The 21,735-nt window shown below is 37.7% G+C and overlaps 1 protein-coding gene across 1 annotated transcript in view; it reads right to left on the bottom strand.

Moving 5' to 3' along the window:
• Window positions 1-21,735, bottom strand: part of BLNK (B cell linker) — a 99,700-nt gene that overhangs the window by 17,936 nt on the left and 60,029 nt on the right. The window contains exons 4-8 of the mRNA XM_086466797.1: window positions 11,071-11,136; window positions 5,243-5,299; window positions 3,188-3,237; window positions 2,180-2,220; window positions 1,189-1,345 (exon numbers count right to left, since the gene is read on the bottom strand). Coding sequence (XP_086322923.1) covers window positions 1,189-1,345; window positions 2,180-2,220; window positions 3,188-3,237; window positions 5,243-5,299; window positions 11,071-11,136 — 371 coding nt within the window. The remainder of the gene's footprint in view (window positions 1-1,188; window positions 1,346-2,179; window positions 2,221-3,187; window positions 3,238-5,242; window positions 5,300-11,070; window positions 11,137-21,735) is intronic.

Genomic DNA, 21,735 nt, shown 5'->3' with positions numbered 1-21,735 from the left:
AAGAAAACAGCTATTTTAGTAAAAATTACACATTGCCCTCTGGACTATCTTCTGCTACCTGTGCAAACAAGTCTTTACTGTGGCTGCAGCTCAAGTCAAAAGGCAGACCTGAGTGTATGCTGGTGCTGATGTTGAGACTTGTGTGTAAACTAGTCCTATTTCATCACTCAAGGTAGCAACCTAGTCCTCTGTATCAGGCAGCTTAAACACTGACTGTTGTACGAACAACTGTAACTCCTTGGGGAAAAGGTGGTGGCTATGGGGTGTAGTCCATTAGTTAGTATGTCCTGTGCCAGTATGAGCTTTGGTGATAGAAAGTGAGAAAGAACATATCTGATATATGAGAAAAACAACTGTTACATAGCACAAAGAGTGGGACTGAAACACAAATTATGCCAGGTCCTCCTCTGGGGTGTCATTTTAAAAATTCCTTCCCTTTTCAAAGAACACGTAGGTCAAGTGCTGATAAACTTCTGTGAGTACACGTGGCAATTTATCACTTTGATAGTTATTCTATAACCAATAACAGCTTGTTATCATACAAAAATAAAAGCAAGCATCATGCCAATGTTTCTTTTCCCCATCGCTCAAATCTTTATCTGCCTGAAGCTAACTTTCAATCACTTCAGTGCTATCTGCCTGTGGCTGAAAAGAATCAAAACAGGAAGAAAAAAAACCCTTTATGCTGGACTGATACAAATAAAATCTTGATCCTGGCTTGTTTTTCAGGATATTTTTCCTCCTCAGTACCAATCTTGAAGGACAATATGGAGTGAATATTTGGGCTGCTTTGTCCTCTTTGGAATAATGATTTGAGATGTGGAAAAGATTAAGGAGGGACCTGTCTAGTCTTATGTGCTTAATCTTCAATATGAATTCCTGTGTTAAAATATGCAGATGAATCCGGAGCCAAGTTAGCGATATCTCCCATATCTTTGCTTGAATTTTGTGGTTAGTAAATGTCTATCAAAGTCTCTAGGACACATTATATTAAAATTCTAAACATCACTAACAGCAATATCAAGCTGTTTCATGCTGTAATAACAGATCATACACTTGAAAGCTGAAAAGCTGATTAAAAGCAAACTCTTGAGGAAAGGACAGGCTAGTCCTTTTGAGGCCACTTCTTTTATGGTACTGATAAATAAGCAATTATCTATCTGACATAGTCAACTATTCCAGAACTACCTGCATATTCACCCCTAGAAATAGGGAATGCGGAGGGAATCTTCTTTTTCTCCTGCTCACTTGGAGGCGGCTCATAGCTGTCATCAGGATTCTCCTCACTGGGGACCACATACATCTCAGAATCAGAGTGGTCATCCGGATTTTCGTAATCGCTATCCTAGAAAGACAGAAATTCCCATTTCTCATAACATACAACTTCATAGCAGTGTATGACACAAACATCCTTGCAGGAGTACAAATAACTAAATTACAAGCATGTATCCTTGAAGGGACACGTTACACTCCCTTTAGTGCTCCCTCTCTAAACAAATAGGCACTCCTGCCTGCCTCCCCTTCTGCTCTTCCCAGGAGCTTCCTGATCCCCATCTCCTTGCTGTCTCCAAGGAGTCCTTTCACATCAAGAGCTCAGTCTTCAAATTATGGACCAACAGCTTGTCCCTTCACAGGACAGTTCCTTCCTAGTTCCAGCTGTGACTTGATGTGTCCTGTCACTTCCTCTGCCTTTCCTATTAAAAGGGTACTCAGGGTCTAACTCCAGAAGGAAACCAGTCACTTCAGGCTGATGGCTGTACTGTTACTTTACATGGCTGATGACCATGACTTGCTGCATTCTAATGTTCTTCAAAATCTTATCAGGCTTTCCTGTCCTCACCCCTCCCACCCCCAAATGGAAGATCTTACCGGTTTCTGAAATTACTGTTCAGTTTGAGAAGTCCCTCAAACTGATGCCATGCGCTTACTTATCCAAAAAGCTTAGCATCCATGGCTACCACTGACAGTGCTTCTGAGTGTACTTCTAAGTTGAACATAAAAAAATTGAGGTAGCTAAAAATCAGTAACTTCTTGTAAATAATGCTGATTAACAAATAAGATAACATTTCAGTAGTATTGAGTTCAACCATAAGTAGATGATTCAAAAATAAACTTTTATTATGGTTTGTGCTAACTGGTTGCTACAGTAACCTACTACTACCCCAAAATAGATACTTACAAAATCATCTGACCATTGTTCCTCTTCATTGTCTGCATGTTCTAAACCAAACATTACAGTTAGTTAAGGAGCTGGAATAGTGAACATAAACATTTAGATCGCTTTTTCAGTCTATACTTATCCTAGCCAGTTAAAAAAAAAAAAAAAAAGTCAAAATTTCCTAAATTTCCTAAGCAGTTCAGAGCAACACATCTGGTTTGGACTGAATAGTAATTTAAATGCCTGCTTGCTTGTTTTTGATAAATAGTTTCAGAGCCATTGGAAAAGCATTAGAAAGTGGCAAACTGCACATGGTCTGAACAGCAGAGCGTGCACTTTACCCAGAGTGTACTGTGAATACATCTCATTTTTAAGTAGGTGTAACGATTTCTACGTAACAGAACTATTACTGACCTATGGGCCTTGCACTTCCTTGTTTCTTGGTTAAAGCTCAGAGACAGCACACTAATTACAAGTGTTTACATTAAACATGAATCAGTTACATGATAACTTCCAAACTCTATCCTCTTTGCTTCGGTTTTCGTATTGTTTCCATGACACGATAGCTGTTAACTTCTAAAAATGGGCAACAACTAGTTTGTGGGAAGTGCTGTGTGATAAGTGTTCTACCTCTAAGATAATTCATGTCATCATAGTCCTGTTAATAGTATTAAGATTCTGAATCTGTGATAATAAAATTTTTCCCTATTTACTCTCACATCACAGTTTCTGACAGAGAGGGACTGGATGCAAATTCTCCTCCATTTTTAGAGGAGCCTACATACAGAACCCTGGTACATACTGATTTTGAAAGAGAAGCTACTCTTCCTCATACTGGGACAGCTTGCCACTGTTTTGCTTGCCTCTCATTTCAGAGGTGTGAACTAACTTCAGGGTTGTTGATAATGGTATACTGTTCTCTCGTTGAAACCAAATTATGAGGAAATGTATAGCCAAAATACTGCTAAGGCATACAGGCATCAAACGTACACAGACATGCACCTTAAATTTCCATTAATGCAGTCTTACCTGAAGCATAATCCCTGTGTGGTACACTTGGTGGAGGTTTTTTTTTCAGCCTGTAAACAATAGTTATTACATTTATCATCTAATAAGTAACGTGCACTAGAATGGAACATTAGCCAGACATACAAAAGCTGATAACAAAAGATACCTGCAGCTGAAGAAGTACAGATTACTATCACAGATACTTAGCAAATACGTGCAGGAGAATGCTTTGAAAAGCTAGAAACAGATAAGAAATTAGGATCTAATCTGAGATTATTTTTTTTCTTTTTTTTGCTAAGAACGTATTTTGAAAGAACAGCTTCCTTACCTGCCCGCCCACCCTCCTCCTCATTTCCAATGCAGAAACAGATAATATAGGGGTCAGAGATAAACGCACATCTATCTGAAGGTAGAAATCTGTTCAGGCTCACAGATGCTTTGCTAAGACTATGGCATAAGAAAGTGGTGCAGCACTCTCCGTTCCTATTTTTATAACTATCATTTTGCATGCACTTTATTTTCTGATTAATGCTTAAATGTATACCAGGTCTCTCAGGGCCAGATTCTGTTTCCACTTACTATTATTTTATGGTGTTTTGCCCTTTTTTGGTAAATACTGTTATAATGGCATTTGTAATACCAAGTGAATAAAAGGATAATTTTAGAAGTAACTGAAAGGAATTTTGTGGCTATATATATACATATGTATGTCCATGTATATACGTATTTAGCAAACAGGAGTATAAACTTATGTATATATGTGTATATATATGTATGCTTCTGCTTGCTAAATTGCAGCTATTCAGAGAAGACACTGAATTAGTCAACTGATATATCAATTATTTCATTACCCTGTAAAAAGAGAGGAATTTGGGTTTAAAGTCAAAAAGAATGGTGCATATGTGACATCAGAGGTCAGACTGACGCATCTGAAGAGAAAAAAAACCCTTTGCTTTTTGTAGCCATATAAAACTTTAACACAGTCTACAATAAAATGACTCTTTAAAGTGACTTTTGAATACTGTCTGACAGCTTTGCTGTAGCACTGATGAGACATCACCACGGACCTGAACCATTGTTCACTGAATTGATGGCTTCACTCATTCTTCAATCAGGTCCCAACAAATTCATTTGCAAAAATAAGGAAATTATTTCCAAAAATTTGTCCAAAGAATTTAAAATGTTTTCTTGTGATCTGTGAGCCATAGTGACATCTACAACTTTTGCTTTACCACAAGAATTTGACACTCAGTACTTAGGTGTCATTGTTCAGGTACCAATGTGACTCACGGTGGTAGCGTGCTGGCACTAACACATCAATTTTGATATTTGTCCTGGCTGCTTTGTGAAATGCTTTGGCTAATTTTGAGTTGAATTAATGGAATTCTGTTGTTCAGATAGTCACAAAAAAAAAGAATTTTAAAAAAGTACATGCATGGATTGGTGAATAAATGGTGCAGGCATTGCTAAAGCTCAAAAAAACCCCACCAACCCCAAAAGCCTAACCAAAAACAATCTAGGCACGTTATTTTTGAAGTGTTTACCTGCTTTGTTTGTTACTAACAACACTAATAATATGTAGCTGCTTCCTCCAAGTCTTTAACTTCCTGCAGCATAATGTAACTTAGTGTACAAACAGCAAATTAAAAAGCATTCTCAACAACCCTGCTGTTATCTTCTGTCCAGGTTAGCACAGGCATATTAGAAAGAAAAACCCAGGGCCACTGCCAGGGCAGATCTCAGGTCTTAGGGAGGGCAGACCAAAATCTATTAATGTACTTTACAACATATTTATCATGAGTTGCTCAGAGACAGTAGAGACTTGGAAAACAGTGGAACTTAGACAAGAGTAAGAGGCTGTCCAAGTCATGGTGTAAAGTATGTGGCTTAAGCCACATTATAGATTTCCAAGCTGCTAAGCAGACGACTTCAAAACTTTGTCCCAGGCCCTGTAAATCCTGGCAGTGGCCCCAACAGAAAATGTGAATATGTTATAACAAAAGCATACAAAGCACAGAACAGAGGTCTGTGCCTAAGCAGCCTATCATGCCATTGTGCAGCTCTGAAATAGCATACCGATCCCAAGTATCTTTCCCAGTTTTGCAAATTAAGGCCACTTGTTCATTTTGGAACCTGAATATCAATAGAAAAAGAGAAATAATGTTTCTGACACAGAGCTAAACCAGTTTGCGGCCACATTTATATTTGCTAGAATCTCTTCAAATATGCTATATATTCTAAAATTCAAATCCATTTAAAACAGTAATTCTTACTGTACTCTATGATTTACTGAGTGCCAGAACTGAAATCCAGTCTCTTCTGAAGTCAATTTGAGCTTCGCTTTGCAAAAGCCAGAACTTTACCCAATGCACAAAACAAAATGCAAGCTCAAAAGACACAACCCCTACGCCAAGGAGTGGCTTAGCCACTAGTGACCTAGCTATTTCAGATTCTGACGTAATTATCCACATAATTGCAGAGTTCTGTTCCCCTGAATTTAATGAGAAAGGACTGAAAGACTCAAATGCCGTGCAATTGAGCATACATATTCAAGTGGAAGACCGAATCATTTCCTAATGTATCTTTTAACAGAGTTACATAAAATTATAGCAAATGCAATTTCCAAGTAAAATATTCTAGTGCTACTCTGGTCTGGACTTAAGCTACGAGTGGTGAAGAATCTCTGTGTTACCTGTGATAGAACACAAATAATTCAAGTTTCCATTTACTTTAATGGGACTAGTATTCTAAATTCTAAAATTTAATAGAAAATAAATAATTTTCTGGAGATTTTGAAATATCCTTGAGACATTTCAGTTCTAAAGGACTCAATAAAATTCAAGTACATTTTTGAGAGTGTGTTTACAAGTTTTAAAAGCAACATAACACATCTTATTACATACATTTTAGCTTCAACAAATAACCAGGTAGCATTTCAGACGTTTCATGTAATGGGGTCTAGATGCTGCTCACACAAGAACAGAATGCAATGTACAGAAATTCATAACAAATTTTAGGACAACAAACTATTTCATTTTTAAAAAATGTATTCAAAGTTTCCCATCTATAGCATGCTGAGGTTCATCCAGCAAAATATTTAGGCATGTGCCTAACTTTTCTCACATAATGAATCCTGCAGGAATTGCAAGTATTTGTCACATGCTTCTAGGTCATAGTGCATTTTTGTGTTTTCCTGCACTAAATGGAGACTTTTTAACTCAACTGTAGGAGAGATCCGGGTTTTCTGCTCTAGCAGCACTTGGTTTCATAGGCTACACCCAGAACAGTAACCAAAGGTACATAGTAGTAGCCCTTTACATGTAGCACTTCGTTCTCCCACAGATGCATTTCCTCACTAGTGTTTCTGCTTACTGCCCTAGCATTTAAGATGTGCCTAAAACCTCTTTGTTTTCATGAGTTCTTCACTTTTTCTGTTGTTAACTCTATACAAAGTCCACTCCCTTCTTAGGAACCATTTTAACTTGATAGGTTTTACAAAAATTATATTGACATCTTTACTGAGTTGAGTATTTATAGTATGTGTTAGTCCTAAGTGCACTAGATCATCACAGTTGTGGTTAAAAGATAAAATTTCATCACAGTTGTGATTAAAGGATAAATTAATTGAACTTTGCCAAAAACTTTTTCAGAGTTCCAAACAGGTGCAACCCAGCTGACAGATTCTCATGACTTAGTGGAATAGTTATATCTTTGGAAGTACCTGGTGATTGTACAAAATAAAATTAATCTGAAACTTTTTTGGTTTTAAAGTGTTATTACTACTCCTTTGCACCTTTTCTTTACAATGTGCTGTGGCACTGAAATGGCATATAGCTACAATTTATTTATCTTCACCGTTATGAAATATTGTTGTATAAATAAAAATCCTGGCACTCAAAACATTCTATTCAGCTACACATTGAAATTCAGGATTCATCAGAATACAGTTAAAGTTAGGTATTATACTTTCCCCTAGTTTCTTTTTGTAAGTGTGGTACAGCTTGATTTTAGTACTTTTCTTTCATTGTTTTGTCCATAAAATACCACTTTTCCCTCTGCCAAGGGTTTGATCACGGATGTCTTCTAGATATAGCTATGCAGGTTGAAGAGACATTTAGTGACACAACTCTTTCTGCCTGAAGTTACTGCCTACATTGCAAATGGTGTAGAAAAATGGACCAGACAAATTTGAAGTAAAAAACTTACCCAACTAAGCAGCTGGGTAAAGCACCTGAGATTAAGATGCATCTTTTTTATTCGTTTTTCAGGTCACATGGCATACGTCATTTCAAGAAATGGACATATTTGGATTGTGTGCAGTCAGATGAATAACTAGAAGTGCATGATTTCTGATGGCATTGCAAAAGAAGTTTTGACAGGATGTGATATTGCAACAAGGTGAGTAACCTGAACTTCTAGTTTGTTATTCAACACAGTAGTTCAGCATGTACAAAAGCTTTAAGGTGAAATCCTGACCTGCTGTATATGCACTATAACTTTTAGCATTGACTTCAATGGAGCTAGAATTCCACTGAACAAAGCCTAGAGGCTTAAAGCTTGTGATTTACAGATGAGTGCTATGTCTTCACAGTGCATTTCAAGCATAGGCAACCATCCTGCAGGGTAAAACCTATGATTTCTCTCTTACATCCCTGTTCTGTATTACCAAGGATGTGAATATGAAAAAATGCCCCCAGCTCTCATTGTTTATACAGCTTTGGCTATACCTATTGCTTCTACATCCAAGTACATAATCCTCTTTGACATCATGATCTGCACAGCACCTGGGACCTCACTATTGTAAAGAGTTTTGTGTGTGATTAAAGGCAAGCAGGTGAATGCTGTCCTGCAGTGGGCAATATTTTTACTATCAGAAAATTTTGAGTCAGGATGGGGAATATCAACAAGAACTTTTCAGCAATGAAGAAACAAACTGAAGTTTTCTTTCCTGTTAATGACCACTGTTCAAACTGCTTTTCATGGACCTTTAAGACATACATGGATGGTAGACGTATCCCTCCCCACCTGCACCCTGCAGATAAACTAGATCGGAGAGCAAGACAGTTGATACAAGCACTCTTCTTACTTTTCTGCATAATCAAGAGCCAATCCAGATTTTAGAAGTGTCTTAACAACTACTGCTAATAAATCAAACGTATTTCATGAGTATTTGAACATTCTTTCAGTAGCAGAGGCTTACAGTATCCATGTGCGTGACAACTTTAGGCTTGGGATAAGCAAGTGCGCTATTTGACTTCTTGAAAATTATTTCTACTTATAATAGGTTTGAGTCTGAATCAAAATGATGGTTTTTCCAGCATATTCTGTGCTATATAAAGCCAACTTTTTATACAATTTTTCCTGCTTCAGTCATGTTTAGATCCTTGACATTTCATAAAATAATCCTATAACCAAAATGGAGGAAGTGATCAGTGGGATAACCACAGTTTTTAGAAAAAACATCTAAAAGAAATTCAAACAAAAAGCCCCCAAAGGGTACACTCAGAAGAATACAGCCAGTTCTAATTCTGCAAATCTTGGCATCTCTTGTACATATACTTATTAGTGTCATCAACTTACGCTTTTATTTCAAGAATCATTATGTGGGTTCAAGATTTGAGTTCTGAAGTCATGTGCAAATGTGAGAATTTTTTCTTCAATTAAAAAATAATAGTAAGTTTCTGATCTACATAATTTCAGAAGGGATTAATATGACTCCGATAAACCAGAGAAGTATCAGAAAGATTATTATATGTATTTTTTTTACATCTCAATTTGTATTCTTATAGCTGGAGGTGGTGAAATGTGAGCTTTGTGCTGCAGTCATACATTAAAAGAGTTTTTATGAGCCTGCTCTTTTTTGTGGATTTTTTTTTTCCAATCTTGAGAGAATCAAAGAATTACAGTGTTATAGCAGCAATCTTGTATCTGACATTCAATGATGGCACCTCTGACCTTCCCAGCTTCAGCTACATTTAGTTCTTGTTGTTTCTCCCTTGTCTGTCCTACCCCCCTTACTCTCAGGTTAGGACACACAGTTACAGCAATACTGAACAGCAGAATTCATGTCCAGGCAACTATGGGAGACAATTTGTTGCCTCAAATTATAAACTTGAGATACTTCTATTGTTTCTGCCATCTGCTTTCCTGTCTGAGCCATTTGAACTGGACCCACTGCAACATTATTAACGTTAACTACATGTAAACTACTACTGTGAAGCAGGAAGATACCCTTTATTAAAAAGCAGCAGCAGCAACAACAACAGCAACAAAAAAATCAATCCCCATCACACCACCCCACCCCACCCCCCCGCCTCCAAAAACCCACCAAAAGCCTTGCTAGCCTAGAGCAAAGTGACCCTGTGAGCAGGTCCCAGGTGAAACTATGAGGTTTTTGCAGATGGATCTCTGAACACAGTAGTCTATTTAAATACATACTGTGTTAAAAACAAAACACACACTTAGATTATATTAAAGATCCAATTAGTTGAAAGAGGGTCATTTTAAGGGAAAATCTGCTTTTCTACTTGTGTGGAAATAACAAGTACGTATACCATGTGACTGTTTTACTGCGAATTGCAGCTAGAGTGAAAGAGGGTGAGTAAAGGGAAAAAGCGATCTCAAGAACCTATCTGATATATCAGGTGTTACCATCAGAGCCTGCTCAAGGTTTGTGGACAGAAACACAGCCATGATAAAGAGGCCACAAAGGAGGGTTTGCAGCCTAAGGTTACTCTTCCTGCCTGGAGAATGTGAGAGCCAGGTGGTAACTCCTGCTCCTAGAAGTGTCTCCCCCTCCTCTGCCAGCGGTAGCAGCTGCCCCACAAATACCAGCCCCACCTGGGCTGGCAGCAGGGGCACTAACTGAGCCAGCCTGGCTTTCTAGAGCTCTTGCATAGCCAAACTAGGCAGAGCCCTACTGCTTCTCTCACCAGCGTAGTCATCACTTTGTAGATACCTAGAATTAGCTCTTGTTAAAACCATACTTTTCCTTGAACTGAGCCATCATGGTCACTCTTTAAGAACAATTTGAAACAATGTTTGTATGTGCCTTTTATGTACGAGAGCTGTATTTCTAGAATTAAATATGGGTCACGCTGGAAACACTGTGGATACTGTGTACTAATTAACTTTTAAAAGTACTTAGTACTTTTGTAGTCAATGACCCACGTAAAGACAGACGTCTGAATGAGAAAACCGTATCCAAATGGAAGTTCAATACAAATGAGCTTTTGCATTAAGAAAGTGTGCTAAATAGCTAATTGGTTTAAATAGATGCTTGACTGGAAACAGTGAATAGTGCATTCATTTGACAAGGATGCAGAATTACTGGAATCTCTTTCTGTGTATAAATACACATGAATATTTTATGATGCTCATATGCACGTGACATCAATATGCATGCTGTTCAGCAGTTCTTACCGGCATAAGGATGTTAGGTAAATGCTGGATTTTTTTTTTTTTTTATGGGACTGAAACACAGGAGGACTTTGCATTTTTATGGGAATTCTAACTATGATGTCTGACCAGTTGGTTCAAGGTAGAGCTCAAATTAAAACTTAATTGCAGCAGGTAGCGTAAACAGTGGCCTAAGGAGAGGCACACACCCAAAGAAGAAGCGAGGACCATTCCCAAAGAATATGTAAGAAAAATGCATTTCACCCAAATACTGTTTTTCAGGGCTACAAACACAACCTCCCATTGGAGGCCAGTTCTGCAATTACTTTGAGATATCTTAATACTGATGGCGATTCTGCATGGTGCAGTCTGGACTGAAACTCTTTACATACACTGAAGTATATCCCTCTAGAATAACATGGTCCCATCAGTAAATTACTATACGCTATGCTAATAGTCTGAACTTACCCAAATTGATAAAACTAGCATTAGCATTTCAAACTTACTTTTTGAACTTGTTTATTATCCCACTTTCATTTTTCTTGATGTCATGCACCATCTTTTGAAGCTTTCTGTAAGATATTAGACAAAGCCAGCATTAAAATTACCATGTGGTGAATACCCATTTATATAAATTAAGAAAAATACAGGAAATGCATTTCCAGTAATATTTCACACATCAAAAATCCCTACTATACGTTCAATAAGGAGTTTAGTTGCCAAATCATTTGTGTATGAAAGTTTCCTCCCTTTCTAACAGAGCTCTTCAGCATGATCTGTGTTATCCTTCTCCTTGATACAATTAAGTGCAGTTTAAACAATTGATTTAAGAGTAAGTGCAGCAGGAAAGAACATCATTGCCTAAATTAATAGTTCAGAATATTTCGACGTTAACATTTTGTTCAGAACTGACTTTACAACACTCCACAGCTATAATGGGAGTGCCCTCTGATTTCTGACCTTACACGAGTCATCTTATCAGTGGACAGTTTATCTCATTCTCATAGTGTTTGCAGTTATAACAGGAGGGGGCCAGGCCATCTGAGAAACCATTAGACTATATGTGACTCTGAGCTCTAAGAACTGGTGATCTCAGGGCTCCAGTTACAGGGACTGATATCTGGAATCATAGATCGTTTTTACTCATCAGCTGCACTGATTTAATTGAAATTTTACTTGTAATCAAGGCAATTTATGTTGAAAACTTCATTTTCCACTCAGTAAGTATCATTTGGAATCCCACCTCCCTTCTCATTTAAAAAACCACACCACTAAAATCAAGTCAATGTCAAGAACACACATAACTTTCTGCAAAAGACTGATTTTTATAGTGAAACCTGTTGGAAGTCTGGTCACACTAGAAATTTCTATGGAATGAATATATATTTTTATATTCTTCACACAGTGTAGGTTCTTCCTGTTCACCTAAACTAAGTATCATTTATTAGACACGAGCTGAATGCTTTATCACAACTAATAAAGGAAAGCAATGATTTTTTCAAAAGGGCTTGAAAAATTTTGCCTCGATTCTTCATTACAAGTTGCCTAAATCATTCCATGTTTTAGTGTTGCCTACCCCATCTCTGATGCACGATCAGGCTACCAAGACACTTGGAAACTTTGCTTACAAGGAGAAGTACAAACATGAAAGTATTCTTTCCCTTTTTTAAAGCTTTCTTTAAACTTCAAAGCTTATTATTCAGAAGGTTGGGTAACACATAGAGCTTCACTAAAAAAGAAACTATCTTTCAGCTTCGTCATTAGTAATTACAGCTATCTTAAAAATTAAAATAACTTTTTCAAAGGAAATTGGAATGAGATGAGAATTAGCTAAACAAAATCAAGAAATAACGGCACTAACATTATGTATTATTTGTCTGCAGTCCGTGGTTCAGGCTGAGCAGACATGGAGCCACTCAAGACATCAGGTAGCGGTTGATTATTAGGCTTATGCTGAAAGGGACCTTCCTACCTCTGCTACTGAATTTAGAGCAATTGTGACAATTGATCCCACATTGAGACTTGCTTAAAAAGAACAGTTAAATAACTGAGTACTTGTAAGTTTTTGGAATCCTGAAATAACTAACAAAGCTTAATTTTAGCCTTAATAATGTTTATTAACAGAACAAAAATATCTGGTCCTTTCATCATGTGAGCTGGAACTGAATGATATTCCACATTTTCAGCAGCCCTGTAATACAGCAACATGGAATATCCTGCTCTGACAGACTACATCATGGGTCTGATACTTAAAAAGTATTCCTAGAGGCTAAATTTTTGCCCAATTTTCCTTAAAAAAACCAATTCAACCTATTATTTTTAGGATCTCAACTGAGGAAGAAAAATCATGAGTAACTGACAAATAGTTCACAAGCGCATCTTTAACTTTTGCTCAAAACTCATACTATGAATTTACAGCAAAAGGATATAGTGTTACCTGCTGATATAAAAAAAAAAGTGAGAGAAATAGGTGTACAGCAAAGTGTTTCAAGATTTCCTGCAACAATATACTATATCTGTAAAAATAGCTTGGATTATTATCTAAACTAACCAGATACATTAAATCTGCAAATCTGGGGTGATGATCTCAGAAGAACTTCTGCTTTTCTGTGGGGTTTGGTTTTTTTTTTCCCAAACAGATTCAGCTTCTAGTTATGCTTGAAACACCACAAATAGCTATCTTCTACAGTTTACTGTTTCTGTCTTGTGCCCCAGCTGGCACCTGGCAGTGTCTATAAATGAAAAGTAATGAGGAATGAAAAGAATGAGAGGAGATTTAAATGGTTTAGCTCTACTTTGGGGAGAATGGCTGTCTGCAAGTGTTTGTGCCCTTTTCAAAAAGGCTTGCCAGCCTTTAATTAGAAATACAGGTAAACGTCAGTTATTTTTCTTCCTTTATTAATTGTTTGTTAGGGATAGGTCCCAAAAAAAAAAAGTTATCTATCTGTAGATTTAGATCTGAATATTGCTTATTTTTAATCTCTGACATTAGTATATCTTTACAGTAGCAAAATTGTGGCTTTATTTTGAAAAAAAGGTGCTTAATTTTTCAAATGATTAGTTTTATTTATAATCTCAAAAAAAAATACACACACACACAAATAAAACCCACCCCAAAATTTATAACTACAGGTACCCAGAACAGCTTGCTTTTCATCTGATCATATTTAGGTGAATTGATTAGACTATCACAGGTGTTCCATGTGCACTGAATAAGGCTATAGTTTAAAATAATATTTTAATACATATTTCCATTTTCTAAAAAGATGCATTTAAATTAGCTGTAACTGCATGTGCTGCTATTGGTGTCATCAGTTATTTTTCCTGTGCAGATGGGCTGAAATAAAACATTCCCATCTTTGCATAATCAAATTTCCTAAAAATCTCTGCCTCTTATTCCTCATTCTTTTTCTGGAGCCATTTCATTTTATAATTATGAATTGTGATAAATTAGGGAGTATCTAATATGTATTTGTGTGATTTTTTTTTTTTTTTCCAATTTGTAAAGTTATGTAGCTTGTGTAGGAATTGCTGGAATACTTAGCTTGTTGCTGGAATACTTAGCTTGTTGCCTCCGGACAACTTAACTTGTATCAAGCCTGTGAGGGTAAGCAGATAACCAGTGCACTGTGTAGTGGTAAGTGTAGGAAGTCATCAAGCATGGTTGATATCCAGTTCAAGTGGAATCCCCTTTGACCCATGAAGTTGAACAAGCTGCAAAAAACAGTCTGTCCAGTTAGCTAGAGGCTGACATTTCTTGAGGTGCCAGCCAATATACTAGGCTACAACTGACGAGTTTTACAAAGAGCTGCCTGTCTGACTTGTGATTTTAGATAGGCCTTACAAAAGATAAGAGGGAGATAGCAAAGCCTATAGCAAGAGGATTCTACAAATCTTAAGGGTCTCAAACCCAAGCCCGAGGCCATTCCAGAGTGATGAGGAAAGCGAAGCACAGAAGGGCATTTATACACTTAACGCTTTGCCTGGATCTGTGTATCTGACTAGCTCTCAAATACTTTCTATCTGGCTCTCAAGTACTTTCCTTTACTAAAGACGATCCTCCAAGAAAAGAGGTTCATTGTGGGAGGAACTTATCAGAGCAGCAGCCCTAAGAGTATCTATCTAGTAAACGGAGGCTACTGTGGCCCAGTGTAGACAGCCCTTGCTTCAGGTACATAACTATAACCTTCTTTCTTCACAACACATCTGAGTCAGGACCTTGTTACCAACTACTGTTTATTCTCCAGTTGTTCACTTGGGATGAACAGATACTAGAAACATTCAAAGACCTCAGCCAGCTAGTACTATAGATGAAAATAATAAGTAATTCTAGTTTTACCTTGCATTGTGTGTAATTAAAGGTATTTAAGAGGTCAAATTTAAGAGGTGTTTCTTAACTACAAGCACCAACTCTTCATTCAACTTGGTTGAGAGCTTTTTTATGTAAAATTAGGTTTGCAGAAAAAGGTGCAGTCACTGTTAAGCTGTAAAAACACTTTTCAGCAACAGATAGCTATTTTAAGATCCAATTTAACTGTCACAGGTATAGAATGGACGGGACCCTTTGATCAGGAACTCGCACACAGAATAGATTTTCAAACTTCTGCAGATGAGAAGTTTGGAAGTCTTGGCTCTAGGTTCTAAAAAGTTTTAGGTTTCTTACAAATACATTAGAAATTCTACAGGTTGGAGGGAATAACAAAGACTACTGTTCAATGAATCCTAAAAGGAAACATTTTTTAGCCCTGTGTTGCTATTTTTCATATCTTACCAATTTTGGCCTGCAGCAATTCAGGATTATCAGATGTACTGACAAAGGGGTCACTAGCTGTGGTACATATGTAAAGGAAGGTGGAAAGGTTTACCATTGCAAATACAATATACCCTAAAAGAAGGATTTACTGTTTCAAAAAATACCTAGGTGTGCTCAAGGACTGGCAGAGCTGCCTTGAGATGAAACAAAATGAAACAAAGCCACCCTCTCTTTGATCTGGTCACAGCTCAGCATATGAGGAATGTATGTCAAGGGAAGGGTGATGGGTGGTGGGCCTGGCCTGTGACACATCCCCACTCTCAAACAACAGCTGGAAGCTTTCAACTCTTTTGCATACAAGCTATCCCAGAAAAGCTTTTCAAAGTTAAAATAATTTTAAAAAGAGAAAAATATAAATAACATGAAGAAGAATAAAGTGTGTAATAAGCTTTCAACTCAGGTGTGAGATGAGGTACAAAGTCCACAGACTTGAGAAAGAGGAGTCTGTCTTAATTTCAGACAGATCGGTGTAATAAGGAATCTTCCTACCATTTAGATGAATTTGAGAAATTTTATTTATCAGTATTATAAATCTGTGAAGACAAGTACAAATATATATTATGTAAATATGTATATTATGGCTCAGAGCAGTCAGCATGAATGGCTCCTCAGTGGCCGTGGCCTCCCCCTGCTCCCAGGAACAAAGGGATCTCCTGTGTGCATGCACAAAGCACAGCACAGTTCAACTACTTGTGCCCAGTGAATCCAGTACTTTGGACCTTCCGTACGCACACTGGTTGTCAGTATTTTAGCTTTACAGCCGCCTATATCATGTGGCAAGTGACAGCCCATTGCAAGTGACACCCCTCTGCTGTAAGCGCATATTACACAGTCTCTGGGGTGGGAGGACTGGGAACAGTTGCTTCAGTGCATCTGGCTGTGAGCACAGATGTGTGCACTTGCAGTTGGGAGTGGTGCTGATAATGTTTTTGGAAACAGCACTGGTTGCAGCGTCAGTAGGGAGTGGTGGCAAAACAAAAACCAGTTTTAAATGAATCACAGGAAGTTTTCTATGTTACAAGCATACTTATTTCTGTTTATCTGGAGGATTAGAATTACATGTCCTTAAATTTCTGGTGCTTACAGGACCTGAATTAACTGTTTTGCCTCTTGAAAAATCCCCATCTGCACTCTCAGACCAGTTTCTTTAGTTTAAAAAGGGCAGAACTTTGAAAAGGATATATTCAGACAGGTCTGCAAGGGAAGCTTTGTAAGCGATATTGACACATTCAATATTAATTGACCTGCATATTCCTTCTCCTTCTACCATCAGTTAAATGTTTAACTAATGAAGTTGAACACGTTTCAAAATACTAATAACAATTAAAAAAAAAATCATCACACTGTAAATCCGTTAGTTTGCACTCCAGTTTCACTTCTTATACCTCTCTGGGTACATCTGTTTCTCACTGACAGGGCACCCTTAATTCTATGTCTAGAAAGTCCTGTTTTCTGAAGATCATTACTATCTCCATTCACTTAAAATAAGACTGTAGGTAGGTGTAGCCCTCTTTTGTTTTAAGAAAGGCAGCATAAAACCAAAAAGTAGTTATTTCTTGTTTTTCAGGCAAATTTAAATGCTTCGCATTGGAAAACTAGAATGGGATTTAGGAAGTACAAATTTAGACGTAAAACAAAATGGCCCTCAAATCCCCACCTGCTTCAGCTATAGTTTTACAGAAAAGAACCACAAAAACAAAAATGGAAAGCGAGGAAGAGTGTAATGGAACTCAGAGAATAAAAGCTAAGTTATTAGAAGATATTAAAAAAAAAAATCTTGAAGAGCAGAAAATTAAAAATTACCACAGCTACCTTTGTTATTGCAAAAAAAAAAAAACAAAAACAAACCAAACAAACCCAAAAAACCACCCCCACATTAAAATATGAAACTAGAGAAGGAACAGCATGCCCAGCCCCCTCCTTTATTGCTTTTCACAGCTTAATTATTCCACCACCTTCTCCCCAGCTGGCCTTTATTTTGTGTTTCTATTAGTCTTTAGTTTTATAAACATGTGTGCAGGTGACCAAATGAAGAAGAAAGTTATTGTTTCTGGACAAAGGGGAAGAATCCTGCTTGCTGGGGCTGAGGGAACCTGCTCATCTAGAAGGGGATTTGTGAAAGTACCACTTGAGATTTTGAAGAGCTTGAAGCTCTTATCTTGAGCTATCTTCTCAAATTAAATTAACAAACAAGAAAAAGTACCACCTTTCTTACAATACACTTCCATTAATGCGGTGCTCCCAATATGGTCTTTGTGGAAGAATATGGGTCTCAGTGAACTCGGTGAGTGTCTTCATAAGATGTATTTTCGTATTACTTGCCAGTTTTGTGCATCTAAACCCAATTACATAAAACAACTCCACCCCCTTCCATCTCCCTTCCAATTGTTCAGTAGAAATCAAAAGGAAATTCCCGAATACACAAAGCATCTATTCTCTCTTTAGGCCTCCTTCAGGTGCTTTGGCTCTCCACATGCACGCACCCCTATATCATATGCTACCTGGAACAGCAAGAGTGGAATTCCTTTACAAGGAAACGCAGACTGACATCGGCTGGCTGGGTTGGAGCCAGTGTTTTCAATGGCTGTTAAAGACTTGTTACTTTATGCACTCTTGAGGTGCAATCGGATAAACTGCTTCAGTTGCTGCTGGTCTAAGACAGGGGTTTACTGACCCTCATCCACTCTGGGGGCTTAGCGCAGCCCACCCCCTGCATGCCTTTCATGATGGGAGAGGAGGGTGTTTAGAGCTGGAGATGGTAACCTGTGACACCAAACCATCAGTTCAGGGCACTGGGCCTTTGATCTTTATCTGTAAAGCTATCTCAAAGCTGTGAAGACAAGTTGAAAGAGGCTTGGTTATGGGGAGAAGTCAATTACCTATCTGAGAGGAAGAAGGAACAATGAATTGTCTTCTGCTGTGTTCATGAGATGCACAAGAGGAAATGACTATAAATAATTCAGTTTTGTCAAGAGTGGTTTGTGTTTTTTTTTTTTTAGAGTCTGAATAACATCCTACTCTGCTCATTTTTCAATCATCCACTATTTTGTCTAAAGGGAAAACCCTAATTAGAGCAGGTGTGTGTTTAATGGTACACACAGAAGCACAGAAAGGATAAATATTGATTAGACTTTTCATCTTCACATGCCCTCTATGTAATCTTCACAAAGAACCTGTCGATCTCTCTTGTACTAGTAAGTACTAACATAGACCGAGTAAATGAAAATATGTAGTATGTAAAGGTATATTATATCTTTGACACAGCTCAGTCCTCACATGAAATTAAATAGTACAGTTACTTTGAGGTGACTGGGAAGTCTGCATTGAAAGAACCTATGCAGATTTATCAGTGGGGCCGAGACAACTAAAGTCCTATCAATGACACCAACTGCTTAGTGCAACTGCTTCCTCATTTTAGATCAAGGCTGAGGCTAGTTCTGAGTATATATGGACAATGCATTAATAGTAAAGGTTTAATATGTTTAAGTTGTTTAGTATTTTTTGCAATTTTTTTTTCTTTTATTTAGCAGAGAATAGTAGACCTGGTTCCTATTATCTTTCTTTAGTACTACTGGGGACGTCACAGCTGGTTTTGAACATCAGAAAGTAGTGATGGCCACGCTCTTTTTAGTACAACTTTTAAAAATATAGATATTTAATAGCAGCTGAAGGCATTTCAGGTTTGGACATCTCTTCCCTCTTATCCAGCTTTATACCAACTGAATAATAGCGATACTGTAAGTAGTACAGAAAATTATTATGTATTATGATATGCTAAGTGAGTATCGCACGTCACTTCTTGACACAAAAAGTTAAAAGATATTTTCTGTTCTGTAACTGACCTGCTCTGTTCTGAGTCTTTTTGGTTAACTGATCCCTTTTATGTACCAGCTGTCTGGGTATGAGCTGATGCATTAAAAACCAACAAACCCACACAGAAGCTACAGTCACAAGGCTTACTCCATTTTTCTGAAAGGTCTGCAAGCAGCAGAAGGAAACTAAACACATGCATTCTCCAAAAACGCCTGTTACTCTAAAATACAGTTCCAGTTAAAACTAACTAAGTGCTGTACCTCCATGAAGGACTAGGGCCCTACAGCCTGGTAAGTGAAGGAGAATAAGGACAGAAATTTAAAAGAGCGAAGTGGTTTTTATATTTCACCAAAAAGAGGAAGCACGAAGTCATTGCAGGGAAGTGAATAAAGACAGGGCCTGGTATGAACCCAGAAACTTACCACCTGTCAGTGGTAATATTACTTTCAGTCACAATTCTGCAAGCATGTTTTGAAAGGGGAGATAACATTTCTGTCATTCCTGCAGGTGTATGGATTGAAAGGCTACTACAGGCGCGTGAAGGACATAAAAGTGAATGAAAAAGTAAGAAAACTAAGAGAATTGAACACAGAAATATGAATGCTTAATTTTGGTTTGGTGTTCCAGCAGAGTGAGTTCTTCTGTTTTTCCTCCTCCTTTACCTCTTTCACAAATTTCCTATCTGCCATTTTAGTTCTGGTCACCTATCGAAAGACATTGAAAAAGTCTACGTCTATGTAATGGGCTTGACCAAGATTTAGCCAGATGTTTAAGCACACACCTAACTTTAAGGTAGTTAAAGTTCGACAAGCACTTAAATTTTGTGTTAAGGTCTTGCTAACGTGGGTACTTAAGCACTGACAGGAGATGAATAAATTTACTTCATGATGTGACTGCAGCCTTCATCAGTGTCTTTGTGTCATTTAAGATTGCTACTAAAATACATTTCTAACAGAGTGCTTTTAATCCAGTAATTTCATAGACTGTGAAAGGGTAAAAAAATGGTGTGTTTTTTCAAGGGGTTGGAAAAGTTTGTGGGCTCAATAGCTTGAGGGCAAGGTGCTGTGTGCGGTAGCAAAAAGGGAGTCTTTTCTAAACAGCCTCTTAACTCTTCTTCTTAAACTGAAAGGGCATTTATATGCATAATGGTCTGCATTTGCTCTACCAAATGCTGCTCTGACAGCTAAATAAAACAGAGCAGAGCTTCTAGATATGGCATTAAACTTTGAACACTTCCATTAGCCTACTCCTAGAGACAATTTAACCCCAGATATCTTAATGCTGCCCAATATTCACAAGTCACTAAGATTTGTTCCAAGGCAGTAGCTTTTATGTATGTAGGTTCTAGATACACTGAGGAGATGTAAGAAGTTGAGAAGCACAAATTTTAGGATTTTTATAGATTTGCATGGCTTTTTGTAGAGCCAAAATTTGTCTTGAGAAAGTATTGCATTATTGGTTCTGTTCATACTTGCTTAGCAAGAACAAGAGTAAAGGAAAAACCCCCATAACTAGACTTCCAGCATGTTTTTTAAACAGTCCTTTATGGCCCAGTACTTCTTTTTCCATTCTCTGACAAGATTTTTCACTCTCCCAGGCAGTTTCTCTATAGCAATGCCCAAGTTGGAAGGAGACAGGAACTCTCCCTTGTTCCTCTCTAAAGTGTAACTTCTTTTGACTTTCAATTTTTTTTCTTACCCTTTAGCAACTGAAGTGTAGCAACTAATTTGATCCGTGTATTTTTGCTAAAGTCATGTAATGCTTATAGCAAAAATCACAGATGTATTTTATGCCTTTAGCATTAAATTATTACAAATTATTGTACTGAATGCCTTTAGCATTAAATTCCCTTTTGCTGAAGTGAATTTACCACCTGTTTAGAATCAAGATGATAAGGGTACAGGATAATGGACACATTTTTTGACACATCTGATGAAAACTAAAAACCACTGCTGTACTTAGCCTGAAGGTGTTTTTGCTGAAGCTACAGAAGCATTATATCCACCATAGATGTGGGGTGGGACTGGCAGGGATCAAATAGAGGCTACTCATTGATCTGGTTTGTACTGAAGTCTATAAAATTTTGTTAGAACTTTGGAGAAGCATTTTGGTCCCTAGAGTTATACGGCCACTTTAACGGAGCCCCCATGGGCTGCCATTGAAAGGGGAAATTCTGCTCTCCTCTGCCCTTGGTGCTTACCCAGCTACGATGAATCACGGAACTTCCCCCTGGAAAACTAACTTCTTTTTTTCTTTTGCCAATTTAGATATCAGTAGGATCAGATCCAGCTTCGCCACGTGGTCATGGGAACCCTAGTGCCTGTGTGAGAGCGGAGACAAGTGGCAGGGTGAGCAGGGCCATGGGGAGGGTGGAAGAAAGGGACCTACTCTTTTGGCAGCAGCTCAGATTTACACTACGTTAAATTTGCCATGTAACTGCAGTTTCAGTAGCACTTAGCTGCCTCTGTGGTTCTTGCAGAGGTGCCTCTAGTGTCTCTATTTTAAGACATGAAGGAAGAATTTAGCTGTATAGTATAGCCACTTG

Source organism: Leptosomus discolor, chromosome 6, assembly GCF_034619465.1.
Source record: "Leptosomus discolor isolate bLepDis1 chromosome 6, bLepDis1.hap2, whole genome shotgun sequence".
NCBI lineage: Eukaryota > Metazoa > Chordata > Aves > Leptosomiformes > Leptosomidae > Leptosomus > Leptosomus discolor.
Note: the sequence above shows the minus strand (reverse complement) of the source record. Positions and strands in the feature narration are given on the sequence as shown.